The sequence below is a fragment of the Syngnathoides biaculeatus genome, chromosome 1, assembly GCF_019802595.1.
Source record: "Syngnathoides biaculeatus isolate LvHL_M chromosome 1, ASM1980259v1, whole genome shotgun sequence".
NCBI classification, from domain to species: domain Eukaryota; kingdom Metazoa; phylum Chordata; class Actinopteri; order Syngnathiformes; family Syngnathidae; genus Syngnathoides; species Syngnathoides biaculeatus.
Window position 1 is genome coordinate 2,826,243 of NC_084640.1, and position 18,085 is coordinate 2,844,327.

Genomic DNA, 18,085 nt, shown 5'->3' on the forward strand with positions numbered 1-18,085 from the left:
ATTTGGGTCAGATCGTGAATGTTCGGTATGATCTTATGACGATTAATGCTGATCAGGCTCTCCGGAATATTTTAACTGGACGTTTTGTGTAAAGGTAGGGTTAGGGAAAATACAGTAACGATATTTAAAGGATTTGCATGTTCACTGACATCATTATTTTTTACCCATTACTACCTGTCAAATTTTGTTACGTTCAGCCCTTTTTACTCGTGTCGACGAGGTTTGGCAACAGCAAAGTTGACTGCTGGGGCAAATTTTCTGAGTTTAAAAATCTGGCCAGACATCCATATCAATCACATCTTGTCACATTTGCCCATCAAGTATCCTGCATTGTTCCAACGTCAATTTTGTGTAATCCCTAGTGACCTAAAATGTGATTGCTGTTGCTCACGGGGAACATACTGGAAACATTACATAAAGAAAAAGATGAAATGGGTATAGCGGAATGTTTTTTTTTCCAAGGCTGATACTGATATTTGGAGCCAAGTGTCGAGACTGACAGATGAGGTTAGACTAGAATCCCCTTGGACCGTGATGTTTGCAGATGATAGTGTGATATGCAGTGAAAGCAGGGAGCAGGCGGAGCAACGATTAGAAAGATGGAGGCATGCACTAAAAAGGAGAAGAATGAAGATCAGCTGAAGTAAGACAGAATATATGTGTCATTGAGGGGGAAGAGTGAGGCTACAGGGAGAAGAGATAGCGAGGGTGGAAGACTTTATATACTTGGGGTCAACAATCCAGAGCAGTGGGGAGTGTGGTAAGTGAAGAAATGGATCCAAGCAGGTTGGAACAGCTGGCGAAAGGTGTCTGGTGTGTTATGTGACAAAAGAGTCTTTGCTAGGATGAAGGGCAAAGTTTATAAAACTGGTGAGGCCCGGCCATAATGTACGGATTAGAGACGGTGGCACTGAAAAGACAACAGGAAGCAGAACTGGAGGTAGCAGAAATTAAAATGTTGAGGTTCTCGCTTGGAGTCAGCAGGTTGGATAGGATTAGAAATGAGTTCATTAGAGGGACAGCCAAAGTTGGACGTTTTGGAGACAAGGTTCGAGAGAGCAGACTTCGATGGTTTGGACATGTCCAGAGGCAAGAGAGGGAGTATATTGGTAGAAGGGTGCTGAGGATGGAGCTGCCAGGCAAAAGAGTGAGAGTAAGACCACAGAAAAGGGTGATGGATGTTGTGGGGGAAGACATAAGGGCAGTGGCTGTTAGAGAGGAAGATGCATAAGATAGGCTTAGATGGAAAAAGATGACACACCGTGGCAACCCCAAAAGGGACAAGCTGAAAGGAAAAGAAAAAGACTTTACACAATTAAAAAAAGAAAGTATGTCCAGATTTGCTTTACTAGTAACCTAGGTCAATAAGTGGATGTATACGAAAACAAGGAAAAGGCCCTTGCGCCTGAGAGCAGATGCCTGCTGCATTGCTACATTAAGTTGGGGTGTACTTTGTATTCTCGGTTAAGTTGCTTCAAGTAGATTTGCAGTCAATACGTCAATATGTGAAGCCTTTATAAGTGGGGCATTGCTGCATAGAAGATACAGACTTCTTTTGGCCACAAATGGGTCTGTGGATCTGTTTAAACACCGTTTTAACTGAAAATGGATTTAACAAAAACAGTGTTAAACATATTTGGGAACAATGTATTAGAATCTGCTTTTTGCTCTAATCAAACCGTTTGTCTATGTGACAATGACATTTTAAACACTGAAAACATGCAAAAATCACCATCAGTGTGTGAGTATCCTGCCATCACTTTTCAAAGAGCGTCTTTGTTAAGGTCAACAATGAGGTGGAGCAGGAGAGGCAGTGCACACCCATTTGCTGACATCGGCCAATCACAGGCCATAGTAGACAACCATTCACACCCACATTCAAGTATTTGAATAATTTTAGTTTGAAAAAAAAAACACACAAAGAAACTGCAAAATCCACGTGTGAGGGCTGGAAACGATATTTGGGAACTCAGTCAGAACCTCAAAACTGAGGCAAAAATAGTCTTGACCACTAATTCAGACCACTACTCCAGCCTACATGATTATAAAAAATGAAATAAAAACTGGGTCAGAGAGCTGATGCCTCCTCAACCAAGTGTATATTCACTATCCACGAGTACATCTGATTTTGTCGCTTCCTCATAACTCTTTCAGTGTGCAGTTGCAAATTGATCATGAAATGTAACCTGTCTAGTTTTGGCTGGAGTTTATTTCCCTGAGAAAAACACCAGATTTGAGTTTGCTATATTCATAAAGTAATGTAAAACATGTCATGCGCAGAGTTGAAAATTCTCAATTTACATGAAGATAGAATTGGTCACGAGTATCTCTAGTAATGTTAATCATTCCATGCCAAAGAAAGAGCTTGTATAAGTGGTGAATGTTCTGAAAATTTAATTTAAAACATGGCAGTACAAAATTGATCATAGCAAGGACTTGGTTTACCATCTGTTCAGAACAAAGCACTCAACTATGTTAAATATTACAAGTAAAATAATTGTTAATCAATTGTAAAACACCAGCAATTAACAGAAAAACCATTATGGTAATGCTCAGAAAAGTTTTGCAGAAAAGATGAAAAAAGAGAAAAAAAACGATGTTTAAAAACCTTAATTCACTTGTGACATTGAACATCTTCTCAGGCCAAAGGGATACAAAATATAAAATGACAATTACGCAGTTTTAATGTAAAATGCCAATACACAAACAACTACAATTCTGCGGTTTCAATCACAACTGGTACAGTATGTGCTTGTATTCTTTTAAGCCAATATTTTATAAATAATAATAGTAGTCTCTTAAGGTGCAGTAACATTTCATTCAACTAAAAAATGAAGTTCCCCTGTTCCATTTTTTTCAAACCATTAAGAGATTCAATTTTTGTCATTTTTCATTCTGGTTTGAGAGTGCATATAAAATACATATTTTAACAGTGTATCTTCTATGCTGTGACCTTTTTATTCAAGTGTCTTTTTTTTAAAAAAATCAATTTAGTAATTGGACAAATTGTTGGCTTCACATTACAACTGCTGTATTCCTTAAAATAAATAAGCCAAATATGGCATTGAATACACTGTACATGGTCACATGTAGTGCAATATACTAATTGAAGACAGATTTTGTCAGGATTTGACTCTAAGGAGTTAGTTGATGACTGGACTAAATGCTGTAGAATAAAAACAAAATGGGGAATATGACACTTTGTTTCCAGGCAGCCTTTCCCGGCACACCAAAAACGCACGCATTGGAGCATAACACCAATTGTGGTGCTTCTTACTGCATATCCATTATGCAAGTGTGTATTTCTGGACAATGTGCATGATTACAAAATACAAGGGTCAATATAAGTCCCCCTTTTTTCCGTGATGATTACGAAGGCTTGGAATCTATGTCTGATAACATTTTCACCCTATAAAAATGTACAACCAGTACCGATAATGGCGTGGAACAAACGTTGACTCCTTACCCCGTTTCTCTGGCGTCGTAAAAATTGACTCAAGTAATTTGGGATTGATTGAGACCTTGAACTTTCACTCAGACTGGCACATTTTTGTGTTTTTATAGTACACATCAACACAATTAACATCAGCACTCTGAGCTATTCACTTGTCCTGTGCAACTGTGCAGCCACAGGAAGCGGGGGTTTATATTTCGTGTTCCTGTGTTTCTTGTTTGACTTGTACACGTGACAGCCTGCTGAAATTGTTGTTGGTTAACTCAAATCTATTGGTCCAGTTGCCACAACTCTTCCATTTTCAGGAGGTCCCTGCTTCCTCGTTGTTCCAGGTATACCCGTGGAAAAGGTGCACGGCATCACAGATGGGCAGCTTTCATGTTGGTGAATCTTTTTCTTTGGTGGTTCTATTCCAGAATGGTTTGAATCTGACCAGCTAAACTTCCGCTTCTAGAATTGAAGGGAAAAAAAAAAAAAGTGTCTTGACAATAAAATGTCAGCGTCACTGATAGTTTGTAAAGATGCCAATGAATTAAAGATAAATACAGACAGACAGCAAGTAACATCACATTGTAATAAAAAGTACAGTGCAACAGTCTTAAACACCATTTAATGTGTTGTTTTTGTACTCCTAAAATGACCATATACAACTGGAATGTCATCAGTAGAGCACAGAGTCCTATACCAAGGCTAAACTGTTATCAAAAGTCTTCTTTTCCTCTCGGCTTGTCCCGTTAGGGGTCCCAACAGCGTGTCATCTTTTTCCATTTTAGCCTATCTCCTGCATCTTCCTTTCTAACCCAAACTGCCCTCATGTCTTCTATTACCACATCCATCAACCTTCTCTTTGGTCTTCCTCTCGCTCTTTTGCCTGGCAGTAAACTGTTATCAGTGATAAGTCATAACTGTGTTTGTTTGTCCATCTATTAGTGGGCTACTTCATAGGGCATGAAGAATGACCGTGGGTGGTATGATTGGGGTCCTAGTTTATATTAACATTTTTATTTTTCTTGTGGCCACTTTTTTTTTAAATTCCTTTTGTTTTGTTTTTTTACTAACACTATTATTTTCATTCCATTGTTTTTTTTTTTTAATATCATCTCAATGTTTTGAGAATCGAGTATCAGAGTAAAGATAAGTTCGGTGTTCCCACTACAACAAGGGATAGATTTCTTTACAGCTTATTCCATGATGCCAATTTTCACGTTATTTAATTCCTACAGCATCATCATGAATATCATGCTTTAGATGACGTTAAATATACTTCGACTGAAGAACAACAATACGTATGCTGCTCACCTTAACTGGCATGCTGAGCTGGTTTTGTCGCCAATGAGTAATGAGTCTGGGGGTGAAGGTTTGGGCTAACGTGACCGTGGGTTGCGGTGCCACCTGAGGGAACCACAATTTGAGCATGCCCTCTATCTGCAACAAACTGTGGAGATATCGCTCCCTGCATGGAAAAATAGGCACAAAGGAAACATTAATTGCAGTGCTGCGGCTGATGGATAATCACAGTCTTATTGAGCATACCCCATTTCAGGCCTCTGCAGAATTCCCAGAATCCTCTGCAATCTGTCCATGGCAACACTCTGCTGGAAACCAGTTAAACCTGCCATAGGAAATTCCACATGTAAAGACGAGTTGACTGTTTTTGCAATTGATTGACTAAAATCAATGAGAAGCTGACTCAATTATAGCAGTCATTATGCAGGTTTCACTTCAGCCCCCCCATTAAAAAAACATTTTTAAGATTAAAAACAAAAAACAGAGCCCACTACACTACTGTACTCTTCAAAACATTCAGGAACTGCTGAATTAAATAGCGTGTGAAGAATTAAACAGGTTTTGCATCATGAGTAATGTTTTAATTCAATAAACATTGTGCTATTCCTTCTTGTGTATACACATTGACAATTAGGGGGCAGTACCATACATATCCAGTACAACTAAGCTTAATATGTTGAAAGCAATGCCCTCTAATTTACATATACGTATGCTACAAAAGCGGAACGCATAGTTGAATCTTATTGAATCATTTAATGCACCGAAAATTAAATAATTTTTTGGGATGATTCCAAACTAAACCTTTGGTTTCATAGGCAAAATCCATTTGGGTGAGGAACAAATGCTTTTGCCGTCAATTTTATGTACAGTAGTGTTCAAAATAATAGTCAAATGTGATTATCCACATTAATCTACATTTGCAGTATATTTTTCATTTCTACATGTCAAATAATTTAGCATTAGGTGCAGTAAGTAGATTCTCAGAAAACCAACAAGACCCAACATTCATGATATACACACTCTTAAGGCTGTGCAATTCAGCAATTTGTTGAAAGGTATGTGTTAAAAAAAATAGCAGTGCCATTCAATCAGTTTATCCCATACTAGGGATCATTGATCAGTTTTCATGTCACAATACTTGAAGAGGTCATGTTGCCTGATGCTAAAGAAGACATGTCCTTGAAATGGGTTTTTCAACAAGACAATGACCCCAAACATGAGTAAACGCGTTAAGTCTTGGTTCCACACCAACAAAGTTATTGTCATGGAGTGGCCAGTCCAATCCAGATCTTAATCCAATCGAAAACTTGTGGGGTGACATCAAAAATGTTTCTGAAGAAAAATAAAATGTAACTGAATTGTGGAATGTCATTCAGGAGTTGAAGTGGAATAACAGCTGAAAGGTGCTGCAAGTTGGTTGACTCCATGCCACACAGATGTGAAGCAGTTAAAAAAAGAAAACTGTAGTCATACAACTAAATATTAGTGATTGAAAGGATTGTTAAACCTTAGAAACCAAAACGATTGTTCGAAATAGTTTTGAATTGTTTTTTTTGTTTTTGTTTGTTTTTTTAAACACGCCCCTTTCAACAAATTTCCCAATTGCACAGCCTTAAGAGTGTGCAAATCATGAATGCTGGCTCTTGTTGGTTTTCTGAGAATCTACTGCACCTACTGGTAAATGGTTAGATATGTAGGAATAAAAAAAATATTTACTGAAAAGTGGCTTAATCTGGTTACTTATATTTGACTATTATTTGAACACTACTGTATGCGTATGTAGGTTAAAGACCTTAAAATATCTTCAGTGTGTAATTCTGTCATTTAAACTGATTCCAACAAACAAAGACTGATGGGATGTTCACTATAGCCCAACTGCATACCTTTATCAAATCTGCCAGTTTTAAGTCCGTGGAGAAGCTCCATCAGAGGACAGATGAAGTTGTGTAAATCTGTACACTAGAAAATGGAGAAATACAGGTCATCATCCAGTCAGAACAAAACAAACCTAAGACAGATTTTCGAAGGACTAACCTTCTGAGTGAATGCGATGTCTCCTTCTGAAGGTGATGAGCCACCAGCAGTGGTATTGGGAGAAAGGTGATACCTGGTTCGACCACTAACAAGTACAGGGTGGTGGGCTCTCTTAGGCCTAGAGTACATCTTATCTAAGCGACCTCGGAAACATCCCTCGAAGCCTGATAAAGCCTTGCATGCGCCCAAGTCCTCCTCTCCTTCTGACAGAATGTCAGCTTCGTCTTCAGTCAGCTCGCTCTCGCTAAGAATGTAGTTGAGGGCAGATGGATGCAGGTCATATGAAGGCCATTGGGAAGAAGTGCCCAACTGATTCATATCTGAAAAAGAGAGGTAGGAAATATTTTTTAAAAATATTGTTCCTCTTCAAATCTTGGCCAGTCTGAACTTATTCAATGCTTCAGGGGTCCCCCCCCTTAGCAGCATGGTGCTAATGATACATTTCTTCGTCACTCTTCTATAGCTAATTTGAACTTATTTCCTCACAGTAATGGTGATTACCTCAAGGGGAATATGCACAATGTTGTTTCAAAATGTTTTATATTGAACATCATCCACAATTCAACTTTAATTGGTAGGCCTACAACAATAAGCTGTGCCAACCGCAGATTTATTAAGTACAGAAAACAGTTCATGGCTTTATTTCAATCACATTCAAAGATTACACAAGAGCTCAATACCTTCAAATGTAATTCGGTTATAACAATTTCCCGTAATTTAATTAAAAAAACGTTTCAACATAGAAATACAGGTGAAAGACTTAAGAGCAGGATTACCTGACTTTTTTTTTTTTTTGCAAGGTAGCTAAGAATAAATAATTACCACACCCACATATTCAAAATTATTTCAAATTTTGTGCCCGGTTAGTAAAAGAAAACAAAGCAGTCCATCAATAGATACTTTTCGACCACGTGACATCATCCGGGGACGCAGCCATGTTGGATGGGTTCACTCTACTGACGCACCATTCACTCTATCGCTTTTGCATACAGTGAAGAAAATAAGTACTTGAACACCCTGCTATATTGCAAGTTCTCCCACTTAGAAATCATGGAGGGGTCTGAAATTTTCATCATAGGTGCATGTCCACTGTGAGAGAGAATCTAAAAACAAAAATCCAGAAATCACAATGTATGATTTTTTTAACAATTTATTTGTGTGATACAGCTGCAAATAAGTATTTGAACACCTGTCAATCAGCTAGAATTCTGACCCTCAAAGACCTGTTAGTCTGTCTTTAAAGGTCCACCTCCACTTCATGTATTATCCTGAATCAGATGCACCTGTGTGAGGTTGTTAGCTGCATAAAGACACCTACCTAATCAGTAAGACTCAAACTTGTAACATGGCCAAGACCAAAGAGCTGTCCAGAGACAAAATTGTACAACTCCACACGGCTGCAAAGGGCTACAGAGAAATTGCCAAGCAGCTTGGTGAAAAAAGGTCCTCTGTTGGAGTAATCATTAAAAAATGGAAGAAGCTAAACGTGACGATCTAACTCAATCGGGGTGGAGCCTCATGCAAGATATCACCTCATGGGGTCTCAATGATCCTAAGAAAGGTGAGGAATCAGCCCAGGACTACACTTGGTCAATGACCTGAAAAGAGTTGGGACCACCGTTTCCAAGGTGACTGACCATGGTTTGAAATCATGCATGAGACGGAAAGTTCTCCTGGTTAAACACCACATGTCATGTCCTGTCTTAAGTTTGCCAATGACCATTTGGATGATACAGAGAAGTCATAGGAGAAAGATTTGTGGTCAGATGAAACCAAAATGGAACTTTTTGGTCATAATTTCATTCACCGTGTTTGGAGGAAGACGAAGATCCATCCCAAAAACACTATCCCTACTGTGAAGCATGGGACTGGTAGCATCATGCATTGGGAGTGTTTTTCTGCACATGGGACAAGACGACTGCACTCTATTAAAGAGAGGATGAACGTGGCCATGTATTGTGAGATTTTGGGGAACAAGTTCTTTCCCCTCAGTCAGAGCATTGAAGATGGGTCTTGGCTGGGCCTTTCAACATGACAATGACAAAAGCACACAGCCAGAAAAACCAAGGAGTGGCTCCGTAAGAAGCATATCAAGGTTCTGGCGTGGCCTAGCCAGTCTCCATACCTAAACCCAATAGAAAATGTTTGGAGGGAGCTAAAACTCAGTGTTTCTCAGCAACAGCCCAGAAACCTGTCTGACCTAGAGAAGATCTGTGTGAAGGAGTGGGCCAAAATCCCTCCTGCAATGTGTGCAAACCTGGTGAACAATTACAGGAAACGTTTGACCTCTGTAATTGCAAACAATGGCTACTGTACCAAATTTAACAATTGGTTTTCTCTGGTGTTCAAATACTTATTTGCAGCTGTATCACACAAAAAATAGTTTAAAAAAAAAAAAATCATACATTGTGATTTCTGGATTTTTCTTTTAAGATTATCTCTCTCAGAGTGTGCATGCACCCACAATGAAGTTACAGAAATGTTTGCACAACTGTTTAAAGTGACACATGATGGCTAAAAAGACTTTGGAAAGTTTTCGGGGCTCATTAGATGTTTCAAGAAACCAATACAACAAGAAGTGTGCTTTGATAGAAAAATACCTACCCATATGCCTTGGAGAAACACAAATGGAGGAAAAATTTTCAACTGTAGGCGTCGGTAACTTATCCAGACATCATCAACGATCTCTTCTCGACAAGCTCGTATACCATGAACCAACTTAAGAATTACAAAGGTCTGGAGGCCTACAACCAATTCATGAATGGCTGGATTCCTGATCCGGCAGTATTCATTATAAGCAACCTGTTTCTGCACATTGCTAATGTTGACGTACCACACAATGCAATTTAAAAATATAGGTGGAGGCCACTTAATTTCTGATTAAACCAACGAAAGAGGTGTAGATTATTATTTCCCTTTTTACAAACGTGCACATAACGATCATGTTGGGTGGGGGGTGGGGCATGTGCAAACCGAATATGTGAAACAATGAAATAAAGATTAAGACGCATTCATTATAGAATGGGGGCGGGTGGGGGATTCAGTTCAGTTTTAGTTGCTTTCGTGGGCTGACAAAAAAAAAAAAAATACAGATTTTGAGACATGCATTGCAGTCTCACACACACACACACCACACACACACACACACACACACACACCACACACACACACACACACCACACACACACACACACACACACACACACACACCACACACACCACACACACACACACACACACACACACACACACACACACACCACACACGAGTATTATGTAGGCCCGACCAAGAACAAAATCCTCCGAGCAAACTGACATAAAGGAATGATTTGGCGGTTAGATCGACTCTGCTGATACGAGACAGCCACAGTTGTCACCTTTTGGTTGATAACTGCTCATTTTTCTCACACTGGTTCTTGATCACAGCTGGCAAATCGAAAGAAAGACGCTTTACAATGCCCACTTTCGTTTGAGCAACCTAGCATAGCAGTGCACCCCCATTCATATGCCTTTCTGAACTGATTTCTGCTTAGTTACGATTTGTTGACTTGAATTCACCCATCCAAAATGGTACCCGTTCTCTAAACCGGAAAGTGTGTGACGTCAGTCAAAAACTATCTATTCACCTTGTTATCAGAACCTGGACAACTTTTGTGGTAACTAACTATTTTCCAAACATTTAAAGGATACCCAGTAGGATATATTGTGGTTGTCTGGCAAAACATTTTGTTGTTTCAGAGTTACAAAATGTAGATATTATCTTAGCTTTTACATAAGTGGATGAAATTTACGTTGGAAGGCTAAGTTGCCAAATGTTTAGATAATAGAACCAAATCTGGAAAAAAAAAATGATACACGTGCAGCAAACTTTTAGCGTCACGTTCCGTGAGTCACGCTCAAATGCGTGCGTAACATTTTTGGAGTCTAGTTTAGTAAGCATATGAATTTGATTGCATTAAAAGAGAATGTCGGGCATGGACAGCAACGTAGTATGTGCTCATTGGAATGTTCTTCAAAATACGTTAAGATCGCAATGGGACATTCATCGCTCCTATAAGGCGTGACTGGTCCAAATCAAACAGGCACATGTTTATTCTTTTACAAACAGAGAGCATGGAGAAAGGACGACGGATTTGAATGCACGCCAACTCTAACGCAAGACATTTATTATAATTTGAGTGTCTCACCTTGCAGCGGCAGAAGTGGTTTCTGAAACTGGATATAAAATGAAAAATGATCACGGCAGGGCTCGAGAGAGACACACAGCAGGTACTAGAATGAGTGGTCGAATTAAAATGATCGCTTGGTTGTCGCATGGCCTGTTTCCCTCGCGGACGCATCTACTGGCACTCTAATCATGCTGCCCGTGTCCTACTCGAACAGCAGGGAATACACGTGCGGGATGCATTCACGGGTCTGATTGGCCAGTGAATTCTTGGCTCATATTTCATTGGCTGGGAGGTGTGACCAATCAGCAAGCTTCATGGCCATGATTGGTTATAAATTCTGAAGCTGCACGTGTTGAGAGTGTGGCCGCATTTTGTAACCAAACCAGCGTCACGAGGCAGCAGCCTGCGTCTGTTGACTTGAAGTGTACGTTGGAAACCAAGAGAAGGACCAAAGTAAAAATACTTGAGAATTTCTTTTCAGCTAATGTATATTGTATTTCGTATGAGTAGCTATTTTTTTGTCCCCAACGTTAACAAATCAACTTTTTGTATTTATAGCCCCACTGATGTCCCTTTATACATTGTAAAATAGATATTGTAATGAAAAATACATATAACATTATTCACTTCAATGTCTATACGAAAAAGTAAATATGAGCCGAGAGCATGTCATTCATGGGCAAAGTTGCAGAAGTCTCATTCGACATCCAAGTGGTAGCCAGATTGCCTCCAACGTCATCAGCAGATGTTGCACCGGGACATTCGTCATCGAAAACACGCAGTGGCCCCTGGAATGGGACACGGAAGCTCCTTTCGAAGAGAACATCTCACAATCGAGTGAAGTGAATGGGGCAATATTACCCTACCGTTTCGAGGCATATTTAGAAGATATGCGGATCACTTCTAACTAACAACAGACACCCCGACAGTAAGAACCACCCCGACCGAAGCCGTGCTCGGCAGACGCGGCACATCGACACATTTAGCACCCGACTTACGTATGCGGATCTTTTGTTACCTTCGGAGAGGATTACACATCACACCTACCTGTCATTTGGAACCCATGAAGCTCTCATCCTTTGCACCTGTGCGATCCATTTTCACGACGAACCGGGACTTTAGGAAAAGTAGGAAGAGTAAATCCATCCTTCCGAGTGTTCAAACAATATCCAGCAATGGATAGGTTTCCAATGATGTCACCACAGTTCTTAGACCAATTGGATAAATTAACGATGGAAAAAAAAATTCACGCTTTACCTATCACCTGTGTTCTCCGACCTCGATGACACACAAGATGGCATAATTGGAAAACTCTCCATAGAACTAGCCGGCATTTTGGCTAACATGAAGGAGCAGTACCTTCCAGCAAGTAAAACTAGTATAAACACACGAGAGCGCCTGAGGGTCCTCCTGCTAATAACGTCACTTCTTGGTTCTTCTCCAAAACAAATCCCTTGAGAGGATTTTCATGGCGGGAGTTACAAAAAGCCATATGTCTAAATCATGTGTGGTGAAAAAACGGATGGGTCCATTCCGGCTGCCTTTTTTTTTTTTTTTTTTTAAGTAAAAACATACGAAAAATCAGGCTTTTTGCATCAGTGAGTACCCAAATCAAACTCTCCATAGGGCACAATAAAGGATTTATATGGAGAATTGAACAAAATCACTTGTAGCTTTAATAGCAAAGTCAAATTGGAATGCAGGATGTACAGTATTTGACACTCACGAGTAGATTTACTGAGTCAAGTGGCAAAGACTGGTAACTCATATTTAAATAAAACAACATCAAAATGGTCATAATGCCCAAAAACCTTATTGGGTGTATTTGCCCTGTCTGTATTATAACACCATTGCAGTACTGTACATATGACTTCCAATTTGCAAAGTCAGATGGGAACAGGAACAGATTGAGCGTGGAGTTATGAATTTAGTCTCAATTACAGCTTCTCATACAGTAACATATTAGTCAAATTAGATTACTTTTATTCAAAATACATTGTTTATTCAGGTGTATGCATGAGTGACGTACGATTTCATCTGTCTTTAACCTTGAAAATACTATTATTGTCCTGTGAAAATACAATACCTACAACGAAGGCATAAATGTAGCAGGTTCCCTATTTTATATTGTTACATATGTCACTTACTTTTAACTGTGCAATTCTCTTAGTAATCATTTGAATGACAAAACTATTTCTCTTAGACTCCTGCAATGCACATTGGTGAAAATTGTTGCGATCAAGCACTCGAGCTTTTGCAAGAAACCTTTTACAATATTACAGATTTGACATGAAATTATTCTTCTAACATGAATGACTCGTCAGACATTTGCAGTTTTTTTTTTAAAACACAGTAAGGTCATAATGTCCTTAGTTTATACCTTTCTCACAGTTTTAGTGTGAAGAGATAAAACTGCTTGAAATGTCATCCTGATAAATGCCTCCAGCTCACCCAAAATATGAGAACAAGCGTTATGGAAAACATGGATGTAAGACTAGGCTAGATAAAACCAATAAATTTCAATCAGTGTGTTAATAATAACCTTATTCGACTTATCTGACAGTCTGGTATCCATCAGTATTTCCAACCTACAAGCTGCAACTTTTTTCACACACTTTCAACGCTGCATTCTATGCAGTGACGCGGTGCTAGCATTAAACTCTTTCTGTGTACTGGGGCTTAATACCAGGCACGCTCCATAGGCCGAGAATTACAGTAGTTTAAACCATTTTGGGGAACCTTTAAAAACAACACCACCTTTATGAGCTTTGATAGATTTTTACTTCAGCGAAAGTTCTGAATAGATAATTCCTTAGACAGCGTTCATTAAGAGCAAAAATCAAATTTCCAAAAACAAGCACAACATTTTTCATACAAAGGTTTGTGTCAAAACAAAGACCGTTAGACTACAATATTCCTTGTGGAAAAAAAGTAGCCCATTCTTTCTAGTCTTCATTTGGTGACATTAATACTGGGCCGAGTTTCCTTTTTCTCCACCTTGCATTTCAACTATTCCACTGTGAACATCCCCATATGACTCGCCACTTCACTAAGAACCAAGCCAAGGATCCGTCCTGTTTGCCCTAGAGATGAAGGCAATTTTGCGAGCCATTTCGGTGTCATAGATACGCTTACAGTTCTCATAGTTCTTCCGCTGACGCTCTCTGCAGGGCTTCTCATAGTAGCGTTTGCGCTTCACTGCCTCAATGATCCCGTCTTGGGTTAGGATTCTGGAATATATAATGTATGCTTAATGTCCGTCAATGCTGGATATAAACATACAATAAAAAGAAAAAGAAAATAGCATAATTTCCTTTTTAGAGATATACACATAATCAAGCCTGAGTAGTTTTGCACTTATCTAATGAATGCCAGCAAATGCTTTAATTTCCAATGTCACTAAAAGATTATCCTGAACTATTTGGCCTGGGTGTGTCAAGATGGACCATTTCTGCCAAACTGCTCGATTGTAAGTGCTCACAGTTGTAAAGGTTAAAGGGGAAATCCAGTGCTTTGCAGAACAGTGTATCCAATAGGTCATGTAATATGGACCCTATTTTGACAATGTGATGTTAAATCCTCTCTCATTTAATAGCGTTTTGAGAAGATTGTTATCGACAATTACAAATTTTCAGGGGCGCTGACATTTTTGCGAGTCACATGACCCACGTGTGCGGATGTGACGTGTTACGTGCCCTTCCTAATGCTTGATTACATGGAACACCACTATGCCAGCGCTGATTTCTTATATTTATCCTCATCTGATGAAGAAATAGCAGTATCGGTATTTCAGGAAGACAGAGGAATACTTCCACACAGATTTGAACCTGTGGCTGTAAATGTTCAATATTCAGATGGTTCTTCGGGCGGAAAGACGTGGAGCCTGATACTCGGAGGCCTACGCGTGGGACATAAGAGCGTAAACAAAGGCCCCCGGAGCTCCGGGCCGGCAGCCACAGATGGTTCTTCGGACAAGTCTGACAAGCAAGCTCCGGCGGCGGGCCGCGAGCCGAGCTTCAAGGGGGCGGAGGTCGTTAGCCCCGGACGCCGAAGCTAGGCTAAAGGCCTTCGCCACCTGGAAGCTCGGCTAACGGCCTCCCCAGACGTCGTCGAAGCTCAGCTCGCGACCCGCCGCCGGAGATCGCAGCCCGCCTTCGGCAGCGGCAGAGGCCTTTAGCCTAGCTTTGGCATCTGGGGCTAACGGCCTCCACCCCCTGGAAGCTCGACTTGTGGCCCGCCGCCGAAGCACGCTCTTCGGACCCATGTCATTCTTGTCCGCCGCCGGAGCTCGCCCGTCAGACTCTGCGTCATTCCCGTCCAAAGAACCATCCGCGACTGCCGGCCCGGAGGTCCTGGAGGGCTTTGTTTAGGCACATATGTCACACGTAGGCCTCCAAGGAGTCAGTCTCCACTCATTCCGCCCAAAGAACCATCCGAATATTCAACATTAATTACAGCCACAGGTTCAAATCTGTATGGAAGAATTCCTCCGTCTTCCCGATCAACCAATACTGCTATTTCTTCATCAGATGAGGATAAATACGAGAAATCGACGCTGGGCATAAATGGTGTCCCATGTAAACGAGCCTTTGTTACGGCACGGTACACGTCACATCCGTGCACATAGGTCATGTGACTCGTGAATATGGCAGTGCCCCTGAAAATTCGTAATTGTCGATAAAAATCTTCTCAAAACGCTATTAAATGAGAGAGGATTTAACATCAAATTGTTAAAATATGGTACGTATTACATGACCTATTGGATACACTGTTCATGCAAAGCACTGGATTTCCCCTTAAAGCAAGTTCAATACTTAAAGCGGCCTGTAATGAAATGGATGATTTTTGGTATATTATTAATGAAAAACCCGCAGCCAATATGGTCCCATGTATTTTTTTTCCACCACAAAACATGATTTTGACGTATACAGCTTTTTGTAACTCCCGCCATGAAAATCCTCTCAGGGAATTGTTTTCGAGAAGAAGCAGGAAGTGACGTAAAGGACCACGGCGCCCCCAAGTGGACTCGTTTGTTTCCATTAGTTTTACCTCCGTGAAGGTAGCTTGTTGTTCCTCCGTGTTAGCCAAAATCCCGGCTCATTGCATTTGTGGACATTGCTTGAACACTCGGGAGAATGGAATTACCCCTCATAAATTTGAAAGAGACCGTGTTCGTTGTGAAAAATGGATTGCACGGGTGCAGAGGACGAGAGCTTCGTGGGTTCCAAATAACAGGTAGGTGTGTATACAGCTACAAAAAAAAAAAAAAAAATCATTTGGGGCGGACCACGTAATCGGTCTCTCTCTTAACGTAGCAAAAGATCCGCGTATGAAATGTATTGATGTGCGCATACAGCTACTAAAAAAAAATAATAGTTTGAGGCGGACCACGTAATCGGTCTCTCTCATAACGTGACAAAAGATCCGCGTATGAAATGTGTCGACGTGCACGTCACCCAGCCAACAATGTCTCACTCAGCCTCTTCTCGATAGCGTTCATCGCGTACTGCAGCAGCTTTGAACATACCCCTAAAAGCAGAATGGCTCGGTTCCACCTCCTCCTTATAAATCACGGCGCTCAAAATCAGCCACACCGGCTGAAGCGCCGCATTCGGCGGTCACAGCTTCTGCGAAGGCTGCGCGTCGGGCTTTGCGACGAACCCAGCCGAGAATGCGTTACTCAGTCGCGTGTCCGCATAAAGCGCCCCGGCTCGACTGTGTTGCTCTGTATTGCGGCGTCTGTGAGCACCCCCCTAAAGCAGCACCGCTCAGCTCTGTCATAAGCCACACCGGCCGGCTGCGATGAGCTGGGATGGCTCATCTCCAACGCGGAAGAGGATCGGACGGGGATGCGGTTTGGCCATGGTTGCATATCATCTGAATATGGCTCGAAACAATAGTGTAATATTGCCCTGAGGCCTCGAAACAATAGTGTTAATATTCCCCCGGTAACTTCACTCGCTTGTGTGGTGTTGTCCTTTTCGAAAAGACTTTCGGTGTCAGAAAAGGCGTCGGAAAAATCGGAATATTTCTGTTTTTCGGCTTCCATAGTAGCAGGCACTGCACGTTTTCAATGGCGGAAGTGACGATGACGTCAAGGACACAGGACGCGACTAATATGGCGACCACTTGGATGTCGAGGGACACTCAATTGCGCAACTTTGTGCATGGATGACGCGCTCTCCGCTCACTTTTTTTTTCGTATAGACATTGATGTGAATACTGTTATATGGATTTTTCATTACAATATCTATTTTAGAATGTTTATAGAGATGACAGTACCACTTTAAGATTGCAAAACCTTAACATCTTTAGCATGCCTTCTTCTATTTATTCTTTAACAAGTAGTATACACTTTTTATTTGTATTTTCCTACAGTCTAGATGCCGAGGGCCACAACGCTGGCTTTCAAGAAGTCTTGGTTGTACTAAATATCTGGTTTACTTATTGTTCGTGGCGATAACATTTTGTGCATAGTTGATCGTTGCAATCATCCATAAATTTATCAAATTGGAAAATAGCAGTAACTTATGGGAATAAAGTACAAATGTAGGATTTAACAAGATTTCAGGCTCGTGCACTAAAATGCTTTTTTTAATCTCATCTACGTTGTAGCACACTGCTTACTGCAGAGCTATTGAGACCCGACACTGTGTGTGTTAGGGTGAATGAATGAGAGGCATATTCTTTTGTGTAATTTGTAGAAGAGCGTTTTGTAACGTGATTTGTTTTCTTTTACGGGACAGAACTAACACATTCAATATGGCGGAAGCACTTGCGTATTCCAGCAACGGAACACTGCGCTCGAGAAGTTTGCGCAGGCGCAGTTGCGTGACATTGAGCGGAACGATAGCTTACTTCACATAGCCTCGCGGACATCGGATAAAGCTATCATTGGTCGGATAGTCAGAAAGTTTCACGGAAAAAGAAGTAATATAATTTGGTTACTTTTACCTGTTGAGATATTTGTACGCTCCATCCACGTTGCCGTCTTGGACCATTACTGTCCGGGCAACGAAGCGAAGATGTTTCGCCATGACGATGACCGTGGTAGTCAAAATGCTAACCGTCGAGAAACATAAATGTATTGTCAACGGTTCCGCATGTCCGGGGGGTTACGTTCGTCAAAGTGACGATTTAA

The 18,085-nt window shown here is 40.8% G+C and overlaps 2 protein-coding genes across 2 annotated transcripts; both read right to left on the bottom strand.

Annotated features, from left to right (window-relative positions):
- Positions 1-2,377: 2,377 nt before the first annotated feature.
- ciarta (circadian associated repressor of transcription a) lies at positions 2,378-11,178 on the bottom strand. The gene is made up of 6 exons (XM_061825761.1): positions 10,963-11,178; positions 6,776-7,095; positions 6,625-6,700; positions 4,988-5,066; positions 4,754-4,907; positions 2,378-3,904 (listed from the first exon to the last, which is right to left on the bottom strand). The coding sequence occupies exons 2-6, from the start codon at positions 7,091-7,093 to the stop codon at positions 3,713-3,715; spliced, it is 819 nt and encodes a 272-aa protein (XP_061681745.1). The 5' UTR covers positions 7,094-7,095; positions 10,963-11,178; the 3' UTR covers positions 2,378-3,712.
- Positions 11,179-12,743: 1,565 nt separating this feature from the next.
- On the bottom strand, positions 12,744-18,033 carry mrps21 (mitochondrial ribosomal protein S21). Its single transcript, XM_061825986.1, has 2 exons — positions 17,899-18,033; positions 12,744-14,174 (listed from the first exon to the last, which is right to left on the bottom strand). The coding sequence occupies exons 1-2, from the start codon at positions 17,979-17,981 to the stop codon at positions 13,994-13,996; spliced, it is 264 nt and encodes an 87-aa protein (XP_061681970.1). The 5' UTR covers positions 17,982-18,033; the 3' UTR covers positions 12,744-13,993.
- Positions 18,034-18,085: the final 52 nt, after the last annotated feature.